Source organism: Malaclemys terrapin, chromosome 1 (genome assembly GCF_027887155.1).
Source record: "Malaclemys terrapin pileata isolate rMalTer1 chromosome 1, rMalTer1.hap1, whole genome shotgun sequence".
Classification (NCBI taxonomy): Eukaryota; Metazoa; Chordata; order Testudines; family Emydidae; genus Malaclemys; species Malaclemys terrapin.
This window is the reverse complement of record NC_071505.1, coordinates 81715582-81732418: the sequence shown is the minus strand read 5'-3', so window position 1 is coordinate 81732418 and position 16837 is coordinate 81715582. Positions and strand designations below refer to the sequence as shown.

The following is a 16837-nucleotide window of genomic DNA, read 5'->3' as shown; positions in this document are numbered from 1 at the left end:
AGAAGGAAACCACCTGCTGTTACCCTTTGTGATCTCAAGATAGGCAGGGAGGAGAAGACCAACCTTATTTCCTGGTTACACCATGGGTGGGGCAAGGCAGGGCAGGAACAGGGTGAGAAATACTTAGCAGCAGCAGCAGCAGCAGCAAGGAGAGAAGGTAAACCTGAAGGTAAAGCCCAAATGTGACTGGTCCTGAACTGGAATTCTCCCAAACTGCGACCCAAGCACAGCTCTGATGTGGAGAACGAACTTTAGAGCTTTATCAGCAACAAATTTGATTTCTGAAATGTATATGCTTTATCCAAAACTCTGAAACACATACAAGGACACACAGTCCACACAAGACAAAACTGCGATTCAAAAGAAAAATATAAATCCAAATTTACAAAATCCAAACACAATTTCAGATCATACACTTCAGCAAACAGACCAGGCATTAGAAAATACCTCTTGTTTATTAGTGGGAAGAAACACAATCCCCTCTCAGATTGATCCTATGACTTCATCCCCAAAATTCACTAACATAAGCTAATAAAGCAGGTTAGCAATTGCTGTTCCACAATTCCAACTTCAACCTCAGACTTTTATCTGTTTTGATATGCCAGGTTCTTCCAGGAAAAAAACAAACAAAAACCATACTGAAGAGAGGTGGGTTAAAAGAGGTTTTAGAAATAAATACTTTTACACAAACATCTAAAATAGAGAGAAAAATTTAATAAAGAGAAGACATTCCTGAACAGAGACCAGAATACAAAAACATTCTATCAAACAAACAAATCCCCTCCATAACATGCATTTTCCATTCTGTATAAACACATGTCAGGTAATGGATTGCTGTTCCTAGAAAGAATTACATTTTGTTGCCAACAGCTGTAGCCTTTCATAGGAATCATAAACATTATATAGAAGATTTACACTTTTGACAAAGCCAAAACATTGTCCATAGTATAAAAAAGAACTTTTTCTTACAAAACAGCCCTACTAGATTGTCCTTAATACTGAGCACAATAGTGGGTTTTATGTTCAAAAGGTGATATTCACCCAAATCTGGAACTAGGGATGCTGCTGCACCCCGGGTTGAAGTGGTTTCCATCAGACATATGGTTTACAGTTTGGTTCAATGGAACTTGGCACCCCCACTATAAAAATTGTTCCAGCACCCCTGAATTCACCCCTTGAGTGCTTAAATGACGTATGAGCCCTGTGCTAATGCTCCACCCAGGGGTGAATTGTTACACCCTAGCTACTTTACAAACAAGAAATGAAACCAACAACTTAACAAGTTACAGATACTTTGTCTGAACTACATGACTCTGAATCTCTCTGCTGATTCTTTGGCTTTACAATCATGCCTTCCCATTTGAAAAAAAAAAAAAGTTCTCTGTTGCCATATGATATATCCACAAAAAAACAAAAAACAAAAAACAACCACAGAAGAAACTGACTATTCACAAAGGGCTGTCAAATGCGCAAAGTAAACAAATGGGGTGGGATGGGGAGAGAATATATTGTCATCTCATGTCTTTCAGGTCTAGCAATCGTATACCCCCAATCCCATACCTACATGCACGCACGTAGACTCAAGCATGCAGTAGGGATACCCCCTTTCTTATGTAGTTGTAGGATTGGGGCCTTTTAGTGTTTCAGTAACAACAGTAGGTAAAATATTTCCAAGCAGAATTGTCAGTTAACTGACTCCCTTATGCTATTAAAACTCAGAGGTGTTGCAAATTTTTTTGTATATTTACAAATGACCAAACAGACATATAGGACCAAATTCTGTGCTGACCTACAGCTACACTCTGTGTAGCTATTCCACTACTAGCTCAGTGAGTTATAGGAGTTGTACATCACTACATAATTTGGCTTAAAGTGATTTGCCCAATGCTACACAATGAGTCAGTGGCAGAGTCTTGTTTAAAACTCAAACTCCTGGCTTCTATTCCACAGATACTCAGTCCACTAGAGTACACTCACAGAGCTTTTGGAAAACCTCACTACAAATCTTATAACAGTTGTTGTTCTTCTAAAATTCCTGTAAAAATTATCTTGGAAAGTCGAAAAATAATAAAACAACTTCTCAGCAATTGAAGCAGCACTCTTTTATGACCATGAAACCACCAGAATGCATTTCCTAACTGAGTCAGAGATAAAATGAGGTTGATTTACTGAAACAAAATGTTGAATAATTCAGAGTTCTGCTTAGCAAGACATTTAACAATGTTCACTTTTTTGCTTCTTTGGATGGGGGGAGACCAGTACTCTGAATTTAGCTGTCTAAATATGATCAACAACAAATCTTGATTAGCTATGAAATTCAACCTGCTGCCAAGGATCAAATTATTATATGCCAACAGGCTCCGGTTATGTAACTAGATCTGCACAGTTTGGGGCTATGTGGCTTGATCCAACAAAATCCAGGTAAATCCTGACTTCAGTGGGACTACTTCCATGGGTAAGCATAGATTCATAGATTCTAGGACTGGAAGGGACCTCAAGACGTCATCGAGTCCAGTCCCCTGCCCTCATGGCAGGACCAAATACTGTCTAGACCATCCCTGATGGACATTTATCTAACCTATTCTTAAAATATCTCCAGAGATGGAGATTCCACAACCTCCCTAGGCAATTTATTCCAATGTTTAACCACCCTCACAGTTAGGAACTTTTTCCTAATGTCCAACCTAAATCTCCCTTAGAGGCTAAGGTGAACAAGTTTTCTCTCTCCTCCTTTTGACACCCTTTTAGATACCTGAAAACTGCTATCATGTCCCTTCTCAGTCTTCTCTTTTCCAAACTAAATAAACCCAATTCTTTCAGCCTTCCTTCATAGGTCATGTTCTCAAGGCCTTTAATCATTCTTGTTGCTCTTCTCTGGACCCTCTCCAATTTCTCCACATCTTTCTTGAAATGCGGTGCCCAGAACTGGACACAATACTCCAGTTGAGGCCAAACCAGCGCAGAGTAGAGCGGAAGAATGACTTCTCGTGTCTTGCTCACAATACACGTGTAAATGCATCCCAGAATCATGTTTGCTTTTTTTGCAATAGCATCACACTGTTGACTCATATTTAGCTTGTGGTCCACTATAACCCCTAGATCCCTTTCTGCCGTACTCCTTCCTAGACAGTCTCTTCCCAATCTGGATATGTGAAACTGATTTTTCCTTCCTAAGTGGAGCACTTTGCTTTTGTCTTTGTTAAACTTCATCCTGTTTACCTCAGACCATTTCTCCAATTTGTCCAGATCATTTTGAATTATGACCCTGTCCTTCAAAGCAGTTGCAATCCCTCCCAGTTTGGTATCATCTGCAAACTTAATAAGCGTACTTTCTATGCCAATATCTAAGTCGTTGATGAAAATATTAAACAAAGCCAGTCCCAAAACAGACCCCTGCGGAACCCCACTCGTTATACCTTTCCAGCAGGATTGGGAACCATTAATAACAACTCTGAGTACGGTTATCCAGCCAGTTATGCACCCACTTTATAGTAGCCCCATCTAAATTGTATTTGCCTAGTTTATCGATAAGAATATCACGTGAGACCGTATCAAATGCCTTACTGAAGTCTAGGTATACCACATCCACAGCTTCTCCCTTATCCACAAGGCTCGTTATCCTATCAAAGAAAGCTATCAGATTAGTCTGACACAATTTGTTCTTTAGAAATCCATGCTGGCTATTCCCTATCACCTTACCACGTTCCAAGCGTTTGCAGATGATTTCCTTAATTACTTGCTCCATTATCTTCCCTGGCACAAATGTTAAACTAACTGGTCTGTAGTTGCCTGGGTTGTTTTTATTTCCCTTTTTATAGATGGGCACTATATTTGCCCCTTTTCCAGTCTTCTGGAATCTCTCCCGTTTCCCATGATTTTCCAAAGATAATAGCTAGAGGCTCACATACCTCCTCTATTAGCTCCTTGAGTATTCTAGGGTGCATTTCATCAGGCCCTGGTGACTTGCAGGCATCTAACTTTTCTAAGTGATTTTTAACTTGTTCTTTTTTTATTTTATCTTCTAAACCTACCCCCTTCCCATTAGCATTCACTATGTTAGGCATTCCTTCAGACTTCTCGGTGAAGACTGAAACAAAGAAGTCATTAAGCATCTCTGCCATTTCCAAGTTTCCTGTTACTGTTTCTCCCTCCTCACTGAGCAGTGGGCCTACCCTGTCCTTGGTCTTCCTCTCGCTTCTAATGTATTGATAAAAAGTCTTCTTGTTTCCCTTTATTCCCGTAGCTAATTTGAGCTCATTTTGTGCCTTTGCCTTTCTAATCTTGCCCCTGCCTTCCTGTGTTGTTTACTTATATTCATCCTTTGTAATCTGTCCTAGTTTCCATTTTTTATACGACTCCTTTTTATCTTTTAGATCATGCTAGATCTCATGGTTAAGCCAAGGTGGTCTTTTACCACATTTTCTATCTTTCCTACCCAGCAGAATAGCTTGCTTTTGGGCCCTTAATAGTGTCCCTTTGAAAAACTGCCAACTCTCCTCAGTTGTTTTTCCCCTCAGTCTTGATAAGGATTTGGTTCATAAAATGAATTTCAAATTATCAGAGTGTAAATAATGTTAAACATGTATACTGCAGGTTCTTTTCATTCTAGATAGATTCTCTCAAACATATTGTCATTAACAAACGATGATTCACAGATGATAATGCTCCCACAAAAGTCAATAAGAGCCTTTCTATCGACTTTGAAAGGAGTTGGCTCAGAATCTTACCTACTATGGCCTTGACACAGAAGAGCACTTAAACCTATGCTTTAACTTGAAGCACAAGAAGTCCTATTGTCTGCAATGAAGCTATTTACATGCTTAAAGTTAAACACGTGCCTAAACGTTTTCCTTAATCATGGCCTAACTGAACTGAATCAATCTGTCAGTTTAAAGTACTTTCTTGTTTTCTATACTTAATTATTTTCACTTTTTGAAATTTCTCTTGTAATAATTATGAAGACATTACACATGCCATTTCATCAGAACAATCAAGATCTTAGTATAACGAAGCAATGCCCAACAATTTGAATTGCTGTACCCAACTGAACCCCACCTCTCCTGCACCTAGACCCCCCCTACTGAGCCCCAAACATCTTCACCTGGATCCCCTGCAGAGTCCCATTGCCCCTGCACCTGGAACCCCCCAATGAGCTTCTGTGCATCCAGATCTGCCACCTGCACCCAGACTGCTCCACAGAAAACTCTCTTACCCCCACCTGGATCCCCCCACACTAAGTCCCTCTGCACTTGGATCCTGCTGCCGGGCTGAGCCTGCTCACCCACACCTGGTGTGCCTGGCACGGGGGGCAAGGCCTCGGGGTGTTTCTGGGGCAGGTCTGGCCCTTGCACTGTGTCAGGGTTGGGTGCAGCCTCACTGCTGAGTCCCTGTCCCAGGGTGGGGTGGGGGGAGGCTGCAGGATAATCTCCCACCTCCATGCAACCAGTGGCTGTGCTCCCCACTGCCATGTTGGAGCCTCCACATTTATTTATTGACAAATAAAATTTGCAGAATTTTAAAGTATTGTGCGCAGAATCCCCTCAGGAATATGGGGTGCTGTGCAGCTGTGATGGTGGGACTGTGAGGAAGGTGATGGGCAGTGGGGAGGTCTATGGGTGGGGGGTCCTGGGCAAGCAGTGTAGTGTGGTGGGTGCTGTGCAATTGTGGTGGGAGGCCAGCAGGGGTGGGGGCTGGGCATAGAGATCTGTGGTGGAGGTCTTTGAGCGAGGGGTGGCTGGGCATAAGGGTGGGGCACTGGGCAGGGGGGTGTTGTGGTGCGGGTGCACCCTCAAGGGGAAGGGGCATGCTAGCAGCATAGGGCTGGGCAGGCCAGTGTGCGTCTGGCAGCTGCAGGTTTGTAAACAGTGCCCTCCTGCTGGGCTGTGTGGAGCAGAGCTGCTCCCGCTGCGCTGTGCCTCATTGCCCCAAGCCTGCCCTTCACTCTGGAGACTGACCATCCCGCCCCCCCCGCACCTTGCCCCATGGGGGCCCAAAAATATGTTTGGCGCCAGGCCCACAAAAAGTTAATCCGGCCCTGACTGGTGGTATTCCCCCTCCCCCCAAATATTTTTAACATCTCATTAAATCTATCTATCTTTGCCTCCCCCCAATCTCCATAGGATCTGTGCACCTCCCAAACATTAGCGAATACCCTCGGAGGAGGGAAGTGCTGTTATCTCCATTTTATAGAAGGTTTAACAGAGGAATGAAGTGATTTATCAGGACTATGCAGAATGTCTGACAGGAGTAGGAACCCCATCTCCCAAGTGCCAGTCCAATGCCTTAGCCACAAAACTAATCTCCTCCATGAGTATGAATCATGTAGGAAAATATTCAATAGTTCTGTTAATACCTTTGTCTTTACTACCTAACAGTAAGAGATTGCATGTTTCAGGCCAGAAAGAGTAGAACTAGGAAGCTGGCAAATAAAAATATGTAATTTATTTAAAATTCTCATAACAGATTTAAGGAAACATTTATTAGCTATAGTATACGGGGCATGTCTAAAGCAATTTTCAGCTGATCATCTCAAAGTGCTTTAAAAATACCAACAAACTAAACCTCACACCAATGTAAGATATTATTATCCCCATTTTACAGAAAGGGAAACCAAGGCAGAGAAATATAGTGCTGATCCAACAAAGCACTTAAGCACATGCTTAACATTAAGTCAGCAAGAACTATTCATGTGCTTACATGCTTTGTTGGACTGGGGCCCATGGACACAAATCAGTGGCAGTGCTACCCATCCTGATCACCCAAACATCTGTAAACAGTAAATGAGTCTTTGACCCCATCCATGCTGGATTTTTAACCACGTCCACAGTCAGTTTAAGTGAGGTCCCAGCGTTCCAAGTTTTAACATGCTTTGTCCAACCATTGTGGATAATTCCATACTATTTTAAACCCACATTAAAAAAACTATACTTCAAGAGTTCCACATTGGCCAGCCAAACCATGTCAGAAATCATTTTAGCAGGAACTGTGTTTAAACTCCTTAAAAGTCCATTCTAGATGAGCTTAAAGTTTATTCTTCTAAACACAACAAGTATTTAAACATATATAGTGCCATATAATTTAAATAGGATAATTCTATTCTTCATTGTTCTTATTTCCCAAGTTCATTAAATGAGTATTACTTTCCTCCTTAACAATTCTCTCTCTTCCATTTGGAAAATGTAGGGTTTTTTTCCTCCTTCTAGACTTTTAAATGGAACAGAAATATATGTTTGTTGTTTAAAAACACAGAACAAGGCCATTCATGACAAACCATCTTTGTTTGCATATAAGCAGCACTGTGATGTCACCATAGTTAGCATCCTATTTTAAGGGTCCCTGCTACTTAAGCATGATGGGTGCTCTGTTCTCTGACTCCTGCAGTACAAACTCAGATATTAGGCATGGCTATTTGCTTGCTATCTTGTTTTCATATTCTGTTTTGCTAAAATAAAAATAAAAGACACACTAATCTAGTCTGGAGCCCTTTTCTAGATTACACACAAGGTTTGGCAATAGGATTATCAAGCAGAGGCAACCACTTGAAACCAAATAACGTAATGTGCGTAGATAAAGTACATTAGTCACAAACTATTTACTATGAGGAAAAACAATCCAAGAAAGAATAAGAATCTGCAACTATCCTTCTAATATCAAACTGTATGATGCTGCTGAACATACTTGAGGGTCCAATGCATGTAACTATAAAGATTATTCAGATGATAAACTAATAATTAGCAAATGTACTACTAATCTACAACAAGAAAAAATATTACTATGATGGGTCAGAGCAATGAGGTATTTTTCAACACTGTTTAAATACTGCAGATATACACTGCGATTATCGCTCATGACCACCCATAATATATGCTTTTTATTCTCAATAAATGGTGAAAGTTATTGAGAAATTTCTGCAGTCAGAGAGAAAGCATAAAATGCTGTCTACATCAGAGCCAACAAAAAAAGTGACTTTTTTTTTGATGGAATATAAGAACGTTAAATGTGCACAATTTAGCACTCAAAAAATAAAAACAAGAAATACCAAATTTAAAGTTGCACACTCATGCTAAAATCTACTTCCTGGTATGTATACATTATGCTACAGAACCTGATTCTGATCTCACTTACTCGGGTGTAAATCAGGGGTAACACCACTGAATCAATGCACTTTCACCAGTGTAAGTCAAAGAATCATTCAAAAATCTTTAATCACATAATGGTTCTCAAACACCACCCTATAGCCCCCCTACCAACCTCCCAATTGCACTTCCCACCCGCCAGCTGGCCCCACCGATCAGCGCCTCCCCCTCCCTCCCAACACCTACCGCCAATCAGCTGTTTTGCAGCATCTGAACTCGGTGCTGGGGAGAGGAGTGAGGGCACAGCGCACTTAGGGGAGGGGGTGGAACTGGGTGGGGAAGAAGCAGGTCAGGGGTGGGAAGAGGTGGAGAGGGGTGAGGCCTTGGGGAGGGGAATGGGTGGAGCGGAGGCAGGACTTGAGCGGAGCGGGGTGGGTGGGCACCCCCCAGCAGATAGAAATTTGGCGTCTATGTCCCGGGCCCCACATGGCCCTGCTCTCCCCACCCACCAGGTTAGCCCTTCACCTCCTCCCAGGGCAGTGAGTAGCACACTTTTGCGAAACACTGCCTTACACAATGCAAAGGGAATGTGTCAAGGCAGAAAAATGTACCCAACTTCTATTGCCTTTGGATCAGGCCTATGCCAAAGGTGCAAAGCAAACGAGGAAAACGATTTTTGCTTTGCCTCGTTGATTACTCCACTCGTAAGATGTGCAGCGAATGAGGAACTTCACTGAGTGCCTTCAATAAATATCCGCCGCCGTGCAGCTAAATTAGCTGGGTGCACACCTATTGTGTAGCCTTCCTTAGCTAACCACCTTCACAAGTGTAGGTGCAAAAAACGTACCTGCACAGAATATTTTTCTTTCAGTGAATCATAACATGATCAAATCAAGGCCAGTTTCCAGCCAAACGCTCAACGGCTCTGAAGTGAGGACTAATTCCCTGCTAACCTCATACCATTTTGGCACTACAGTTGTTAAAAAATTTTTTTACCAGAGTCTTTTTATGATGAGGGAAGTGCATTTTATTCACTCTCCTTGTACTTAAAAATATTTGAATCATTTCATACAAACTTTTTTAAAAAAATCATTTTCAAGCAAACCTGAACCCTAGAAAATTTCAGACTGGAAGTGTAAAGTTTTGGAAATATATCAGTAAGTGTCAGGACACTAAGGGTTAGAATACAAATTTGTACAATTTTAACGACATCCCTCAGCTCCTTCTCCTGCTTGCTGTAATTGAGCAATGGGCAGGAGGTTTGGGGGACTCTTCCTAGATATTTAAGATGGAGGGCCTGAGTCCCATTTACACCAAGGCCTACTTTACACTGCTCTGGGCGCGTAAAGGGTACTTAAAGTTGACATAAAACTTACATTTACACCCCCTTACACTATCAAAATGGGGGGAAAGCAGCCATAATGTAAATGAGAATCAAACCCCAAATCAAATTTGCATCATTCCTAAAACTAAACACTCACTTACATTTGGTCTCACTGAGACCTGCTGCATTCTTAGCTGTTCTTGTGTCACTATCATATTTTCATGCTTCCATAGAGGCTGTGGGAGTCTACTTGTGATGTCACAGGTAGTTTATCAAGCAGTAAGCAACAAAAGTTAACAAATATCCATCCATTACAACAAAAAAACCAGAATAAACCCCCTATTAAAAAAACAAAACAAAAAACATACACATACCATATATTTTGTTTCTAGGCCTGGTCTTCAGCTAGTTAATACCATTCCTAAGCTTACAGCACTGTCCTTCTGTGGCCAGGAGGTCTAGTGTCTCCTTCCTTGGGAGGCTGTGGAAACTTCTTCACTGGAGGCTTTCAAAAGGAGGCTGGATAGCTAATCTCTTGGATGGTTCAGACAACAAATCTTGCATCTTGGCAGGGGGTTAGCCTCTTCTAACCCTATGATTCTTCCCTGCCTGGGCCCTCCAGATTCTGTTCCTCCTGAACCAACACTCATCTTTTTCCCCCTCTGCTGGGCTGCCTACCAGCACCTAGGAATCTGGCCTAGCCTCTGCTCATCTCACAAGATCTGCATTACGTCCTCTCACTCAGCTGACTCTCAAGAAATATGGTCTGTGGACAACCATGGACACCATGCATTACCTCTACTTGACACAGCCTCTCTCATACCAAGTGATGGAATTATTGGTGAGATCAACAAAGTCAAGAAAGGAAAGTGCAGCTCCTTGGCTGCTAACATCAAAGCCAACTTCAAAACCACAGTGATAGTTCCGGTCTTACCTACAGGATCCTCTGCCATCATTTCCTTACGTTTTCTCTCCAAGTTGTCTCTCACCCATGGAAACTCCTGTAAGGAATCTAAGAAAGTCTGAAAGGCCTTGGGTCCTCTGGTAGGAAGGATATCTAGAAGCATCATGGTTTTTCTGTGATTGGTGGCTTGGGACTTTATTTCTTGAAGGTGGTTTTCTGTTAGAATGCCTTCCTGGTAGAGGTACTGAATGATGAGCCCCTCCACCAGCACCTCTGAGCAGAGCACCAGCCGCAGGGAACGCAGAACCTGCTTGTCTCTGGCATCCATCTGTCACGAGGCATGGAGAGAAGTAGGACACATGAGATATTAAATTGCTTCAGTTTTTAGCCTCAAAGAAAGCTATTTTACTGTTCAAAGTGTTTAAAAAGAAAACCACACTATGATCAGCCAAAGTGGGAAACCTACATCACTGCTCAGACACCTTCTTTTCTGCTGGGATTTCATATATTGCCTCAGCTGGGAGTTGATTTCTTACCTCTCAAATTGCACCTGGGGCCATGAATTTGGGACCTGATCTTTCTCCCACTGAAGTCAATGTGTTTGCCATAGACTTAGATGGGAGCAGAACTGAAGCACTAAGGCCACAATCCTGTAAGCTCCTTGGAACAGAGGTGCAGCTGGAGTAACTGGTAGGATTGGGCCCTTGAGATTAAAATAGCATGTTTCTGAGTCAATCGCTTTTTTTTGCAGGAAGTGAAAAACTGAGAATTAGGGCAGGACAGACTTACTGTGAAAGGATTTAAAAGGAAAGAACTCAAGATCTTTTCTGTCTCTGAAATAGCTCAGCTTGTATTAAAAACAATAGAATTAGTTGTCTTTAATTACTTGGATTTACACACAATACAAGACACCCATTAGAAACACTCCTGGTGCCCCATAAACACAAAAGATTTCAACGATTAACATGGTAGTTCCTATATAAAAAACAGTTTTTGCATGGAGTCTACCATTTCCTGAGAGAAGAAAAAGCTAGTGCTGCTCTCGATTCCTCTCCTCTCAAACTCAGTTGAACTCTTCTTGCCACACACCCATCTTCCCAGCGTATAACATTCCACAACTCCCCTCCCACATGGCTCCCTTCCAGAAAGCCAAGGTCACTCAGGCTGTTTGTAAGAGATTAGAGGAGCCAAGACTGCACTGATGAGCAGTCCTGATCCTTGCCAAGAGCTGCTGGGGGGTGGGGAGGGAAGGGTGGAAGTGGAGTGAGGTGTGTACTTATCTTAGATATTTACAAAGGACCAACAACCCCTTTGTGTTTTTAAATTATGCTTAAATACCAGTGTCTTTCAGGGCTTTCAGGCTAGGTAGAGAGCTCCCAAAGTCTAGATCAGGCCTGCACAACTCGTAAAGCGGCGAGGGCCATATTACTCCAAAGAAAACAGCTGAGGGCCGAAACCCCCCGGCCCCGCGGAAACACGCCCCCCCCTCAGCGCCGCCCGGCCCCACGGAAACAACCCCTCCTTCCTCAGCACCACCCCACGGCTCCCCGCACCCCAGCTCACCTCCGCTCCGCCTCCGAACACTCCGCCTTGCTTCTTCCCCCCCCGCCCCCCGCGAATCAGCTGTTCGCGCGGGAAGCCTGGGAGAGCAGAGAAGCAAGCAGTGGCTTCGTGCTCAAGCCCAGGGAGGCAGAGATGGAGTGGAGGTGAGCTGCGGTGGGGGGAGCCGCCCGCGCCACAGCAGGTAACCCGGGGGGAGGGGCGCAAAGGGGAACCGCTCCCCGCCCCAGCTCACCTCCGCTTCACCTCCCTGGGCCTGAACGCGAAGCCGCCGCTTGCTTCTCAGCCCTCCCAGGCTTCCTGTGCGAACAGCTGATTCGCGGGAAGTGGGGGGACTGCAAGCTCAGCCTGACCCGGTGCTCCAGGCACGGTGCGGTGGCGGCGTGGCCCGGCACCAGCCGAGCGGCGCGGCTGTAGCGCCGCCAGCCACCTCCAGGCAGCGCGGTAAGGGAGCAGGGAGGGGGTGTTGGATAGAGGGCAGGGGAGTTCAGAGGGGTGGTGGATAGGGGCCGGGGCGGTGGATAGGTGCCGGGGCGGTCAGAGGGCAGGGGGATTGAATGGGGGCAAGGGTCCCAGGGGGCAGTCAGGAAGGAGCAGGGGTTGGATGGGGCGGCTGGAGGCAGTCAGGGGACAGGGAAGAGGGGTAGTTGGGGCAGGGGTCCCAGGGGGGGCATCAAGGAACGCGGGGGGTTGGATGGGGCAGGAGTCCCGGGGGGGTGGGCCAAAAAGCACTCAGGACTGGGGCGGTGGCTGAGCCCCGTGTCCCGCTGGGGGGGGGGGGAGGAAGAGGGCTCCATCCCCGTGTCCCGCTTGGGGCTGGGGGGGGGGGGACGGGTGGCAGTGCGCAAGGGCTCCCTGCCTGTGTCCCGCTTGGGGCAGGAGGGGGTGGAGGCGCGGCAGTGCGCGAGCGCTCCATCCCTGTGTCCCGCTTGGGGCGGGGGGGGGGGGCGGCAGCGCGCGAGGACTCCCTGCCCGTGTCCCGCTTGGGGTGGGGGGGAGGGGTTGGAGGCGCGGCAGCGCACGAGCGCTCCATCCCCGTGTCCCACTTGGGGCGGGGGGAGGCGGCAGCACGTGAGCGCTCCATCCCCGTGTCCCGCTTGGGGCGGGGGGGGCCGACCGCACGCGAGCGCTCCGTCCCCGTGTCCCGCTTGGGGCGGGGGGGCCAGCAGCGCGCGAGGGCTCCCTGCCCGTGTCCCGCTTGGGGCGGAGGGGCCGGTGGCGTGCGAGGGCGCAAAAATATCCTTGCGCCGGCACGGGGGGGGGGGGGGGGGGGGCGCAAAGCCCCGCCCCCGCAGCTCTGATTGGGCTGGACTCAGCTGCCCGCATTGCTGGCTCCTGTCAGCGGGTAGGCACGCCACCAGGAGCTGCCCCAGGAAGCGCCGCCACGCCAGCCTCGGGACTTTGTGTGCATGGGGTTTGGAATCCCCTCGCGGGCCGCATGTTGTGCAGGCCTGGTCTAGATAGTTGGAGGGGGGGCAGTGGACAGGGAAACAAGCAGAAGACCTGGAGACTTACCATGATCCACTCCTGATGTGAGATCAGCCTGGAAGGAGAGTTTAAAGATAGAGCACAACTAAAAGCAGAGAAGAGCTCCCCCTCCAACCCCTTTCTCACTAATTTCCCCCTCTTGACTGTGGCAGTGAGAGCTCTCCGTCCTGTTCCAATCTACTATAATCACTGTCTGGAAGAGATCTAAGATCAAGCTAGAGGAGGCTTTTTTAAATCATTATTATTAAATAAATACTACTGAGGGTGGAGGGGGAGAGAGAGATGAAACACCAGATCATCCCACTCACAGAAAACCGCTGTCCACCAAGCAAGAAGGCCAAAGTTACAGTAAAGCCAAAATTTTCCCAAGTATTTCTAAATATTTGTGATTTTTCAATTTTAGGACCAGACTTTAAGCAACATTCACTAACTCAGTGGTACTTGCACAGTCCCCGACTTGCACATAGGTATTGCTATAGACACAGGGGAAATCACTGTTTGCATGCATACATTGATGTGGAAGCACACCAGAAGTGAAAGTTAAGTATCAGGGGGTAGCCATGTTAGTCTGTATCTACAAAAACAACAAGGAGTCTGGTGGCACCTTAAAGACTAACAGATTTATTTGGGCATAAGCTTTCGTGAGTAAAAACCTCACTTCTTCGGATGCATAGAGTGAAAGTTACAGATGCAGGCATTATATACTGACACATGGAGAGCAGGGAGTTACTTCACAAGTGGAGAACCAGTGTTGACAGGGCCAATTCAATCAGGGTGGATGTAGTCCACTCCCAATAATAGATGAGGAGGTGTCAATTCCAGGAGAGGAAAAGCTGCTTCTGTAGTGAGCCAGCCACTCCCAGTCCCTATTCAAGCCCAGATTAATGGTGTTGAATTTGCAAATGAATTTTAGTTCTGCTGTTTCTCTTTGAAGTCTGTTTCTGAAGTTTTTTTGTTCAATGATAGTGACTTTTAAATCTGTAATAGAATGACCAGGTCATCTGTAACTTTCACTCTATGCATCCGAAGAAGTGAGGTTTTTACTCACGAAAGCTTATGCCCAAATAAATCTGTTAGTCTTTAAGGTGCCACCAGACTCCTTGTTGTTTTTGTAGAAGTGAAAGTTGAAAATCTGGCTCTGAATAGCTTCCTCATACCCATTTATTTAACCTTTGGAATAAACACTCTAGCTTTCCCCCAGATTTAATAGCTATTATATTAATTGGTTTCTCTGTGAGTCAATAATAATTTGGATTGGATCCCTGTGACTCCTGGCATGTTTCAATAGGGAAGTTAGTGCCTGGTTAGGCAGGAATGATGTGAGCCATTAACTCCAAATGGCCTGATTATTATCCTGTCAGGGGTGGACAGTTTTTCCCAGCTTTTTCAGTTGGAAAGTGCTCCATGAACTATATAGATTCACACTTCAGAAGTTATCAATACGTAATTTAGAAAACAGGTGCATCCATTACAAGAAAGAACAAACAGATTGGCTATTGCCATTCATACTTACTGGCACTGCAGGTCTAGAATTTTCTGTAGCTCATCTAATCCAGCAGGTAAGATTTAGGGTTCCTCCCTCTTCTCATTATTCCTCTTGCATAAAGTGATCGTGTCATAAAGCTGTAGGGAGACATTTGTCATTTCATTTTGAATTGATATATGCTGCTACTGTCTCGCACATAACACCAGAATGCCACCTGACATTCACTGAGAACTTTATAGCTTTCCCGCAGGAGGTGGAACGATCTCAGGGGTTCTGGAGTGGCTGGTAATTAAACTCTAGTCACAGGAATCCGCCAACAAATTACACTTACTATACATCAGACTTTGAGTCTAGCTGTTTTTTCACCCCCGTGTGTCTAAAACAGACAGGGCAAAACCCTTAGCTACGGTAGCGGGGTAGGAGTGGATCTAATCCCCGGGGGTGTGCAAGGCAGGAGCAGTGTAGCCTCCCATGCTAACCGGAGACCCGGATCAGCAGCAGCAGCATAAATCACAGCAGCGTGGCGGGCGTCTCCTCCTCAAAGCCACCATACCACTAAAAACTGAAGCCGGTAGCAGGATCTGTCCGTGCTGCTGCTGCTGCTGCTAGGGGAGGACAGACTACAATGGCTGGACCGGTCTTGGTGTGCGTGTGCATATACATGCCTGGATTGATCTTCCAAAGCTAGCGCCGCTTGGGGCAGGAAGAAAGGTGCAGGGATCATAAGAACAGGGCTAAACAAGAGACTGGAGGAAAGGAGCGTGCAAAGCCAGCCCCCAGTGGAGAGGCGGCAGGGCTCCCAGCCAGCGCATGGGGAAAGCACTGGGGAGCCGGCGTTGTTCCCAGACACTGAAGTGTACTTACAGCCGGAAAGCCGGGGATTATATACGCTCCCGGCCCGGGGCTGCAGGCACCATCTTTGTTGAAGGCAAAAGGGCTGAACAGGAAATGCCCTTCCCCCATCCTTCCTAAGGGGACGAGTCCTTCAGGGGAAATGCAGAAGCCATGTTTGTTGAGGTCAAATGTTTTTGGCATAGAAAGCGCAGCAGCCATCAGTGTTGTGGACACAGGCACTCCCAAGTGTTAGACTAGCAGAGAGCACTTAGCTGGGTAATGCCATGTAAGTGTAACATGAGACCATTGTAATCGCTACCCCTGAAACAATGTTCTTTGCCTGGAGCGGTGTTGTAGCCCTGGCAGTTCCAGACAAAGGCAAAATATTTTATTGGACCCACGTGTTAATAAGAGAGACAAGCTTTTCTAGCTACAGAGAGCACTTCTGCAGGTCGGGGGTGACGTTGGTCTTTGTCCTTAACAGCCAACTTGATTGTTACAGCGCTCATATGTCCATCCATGAAACAAATTACTACTTAAAATGCTCAAAAGTCAGAACTGTGGTAGTTGAGCCTGAACATGTAACTTTAACTCTGCCCCGTTGTGCATATGCATTAAAGTACAGTCATTTAATTTTAATCTATAGCAAACTGTAATATCTATAGAAATATAATTATAATATCAAAAAATCCATTGGAAGGGAACAGTTTGGCTCAATGTTTACATTTTGCACAAATTCAGAAAATCTACCTTTATTACAATGGAAATTGTTCTTTTAAACAAACATTTTTCTACAGTGATTACAACTCAAATAATGCAGTACTGAAAATGTACAAATTAAACAGACTGTAAACAAAGGTGAAACTGACTTGATTGTCCAAACTGAGGAAAATTCAAAAAAGTAAACATAAGTGAAAAGTAAAATTTTTTTTTTTAATTCTTTGTCAGTTTTAAAAATCTAAGGTGTCGTTATTAGTAATACAGGCTCTAATTCTGCAGGACACACACATGCTTAACTTTACTCACTCTGAGTAGTCCTGTTGACTACAATGAGGCTATTCAGGGCATGTAGTTAAGCACTTGTCTTTGCAGGATCTGGGCCATCAGTGAGCCTGCAATTGCACGTGTCCAGTAGTGCCCCTTTCTGCATTGTAGGATTGAGTCCA

General features: G+C 45.3%; 1 protein-coding gene across 3 annotated transcripts in view; it reads right to left on the bottom strand.

The window, feature by feature from the left end:
- CRADD (CASP2 and RIPK1 domain containing adaptor with death domain) overlaps window positions 1–15411 on the bottom strand; it is a 102160-nt gene extending 86749 nt beyond the window's left edge. The window contains exons 1-4 of one of the 3 annotated variants that reach the window (XM_054028074.1): window positions 15317–15411; window positions 14865–14974; window positions 13379–13406; window positions 10334–10631 (exon numbers count right to left, since the gene is read on the bottom strand). In XM_054028074.1, coding sequence (XP_053884049.1) covers window positions 10334–10631; window positions 13379–13381 — 301 coding nt within the window. In that variant the 5' untranslated portion in view covers window positions 13382–13406; window positions 14865–14974; window positions 15317–15411. The other 2 variants (XM_054028085.1, XM_054028092.1) reach the window with 2 other exon arrangements.
- Window positions 15412–16837: the final 1426 nt, after the last annotated feature.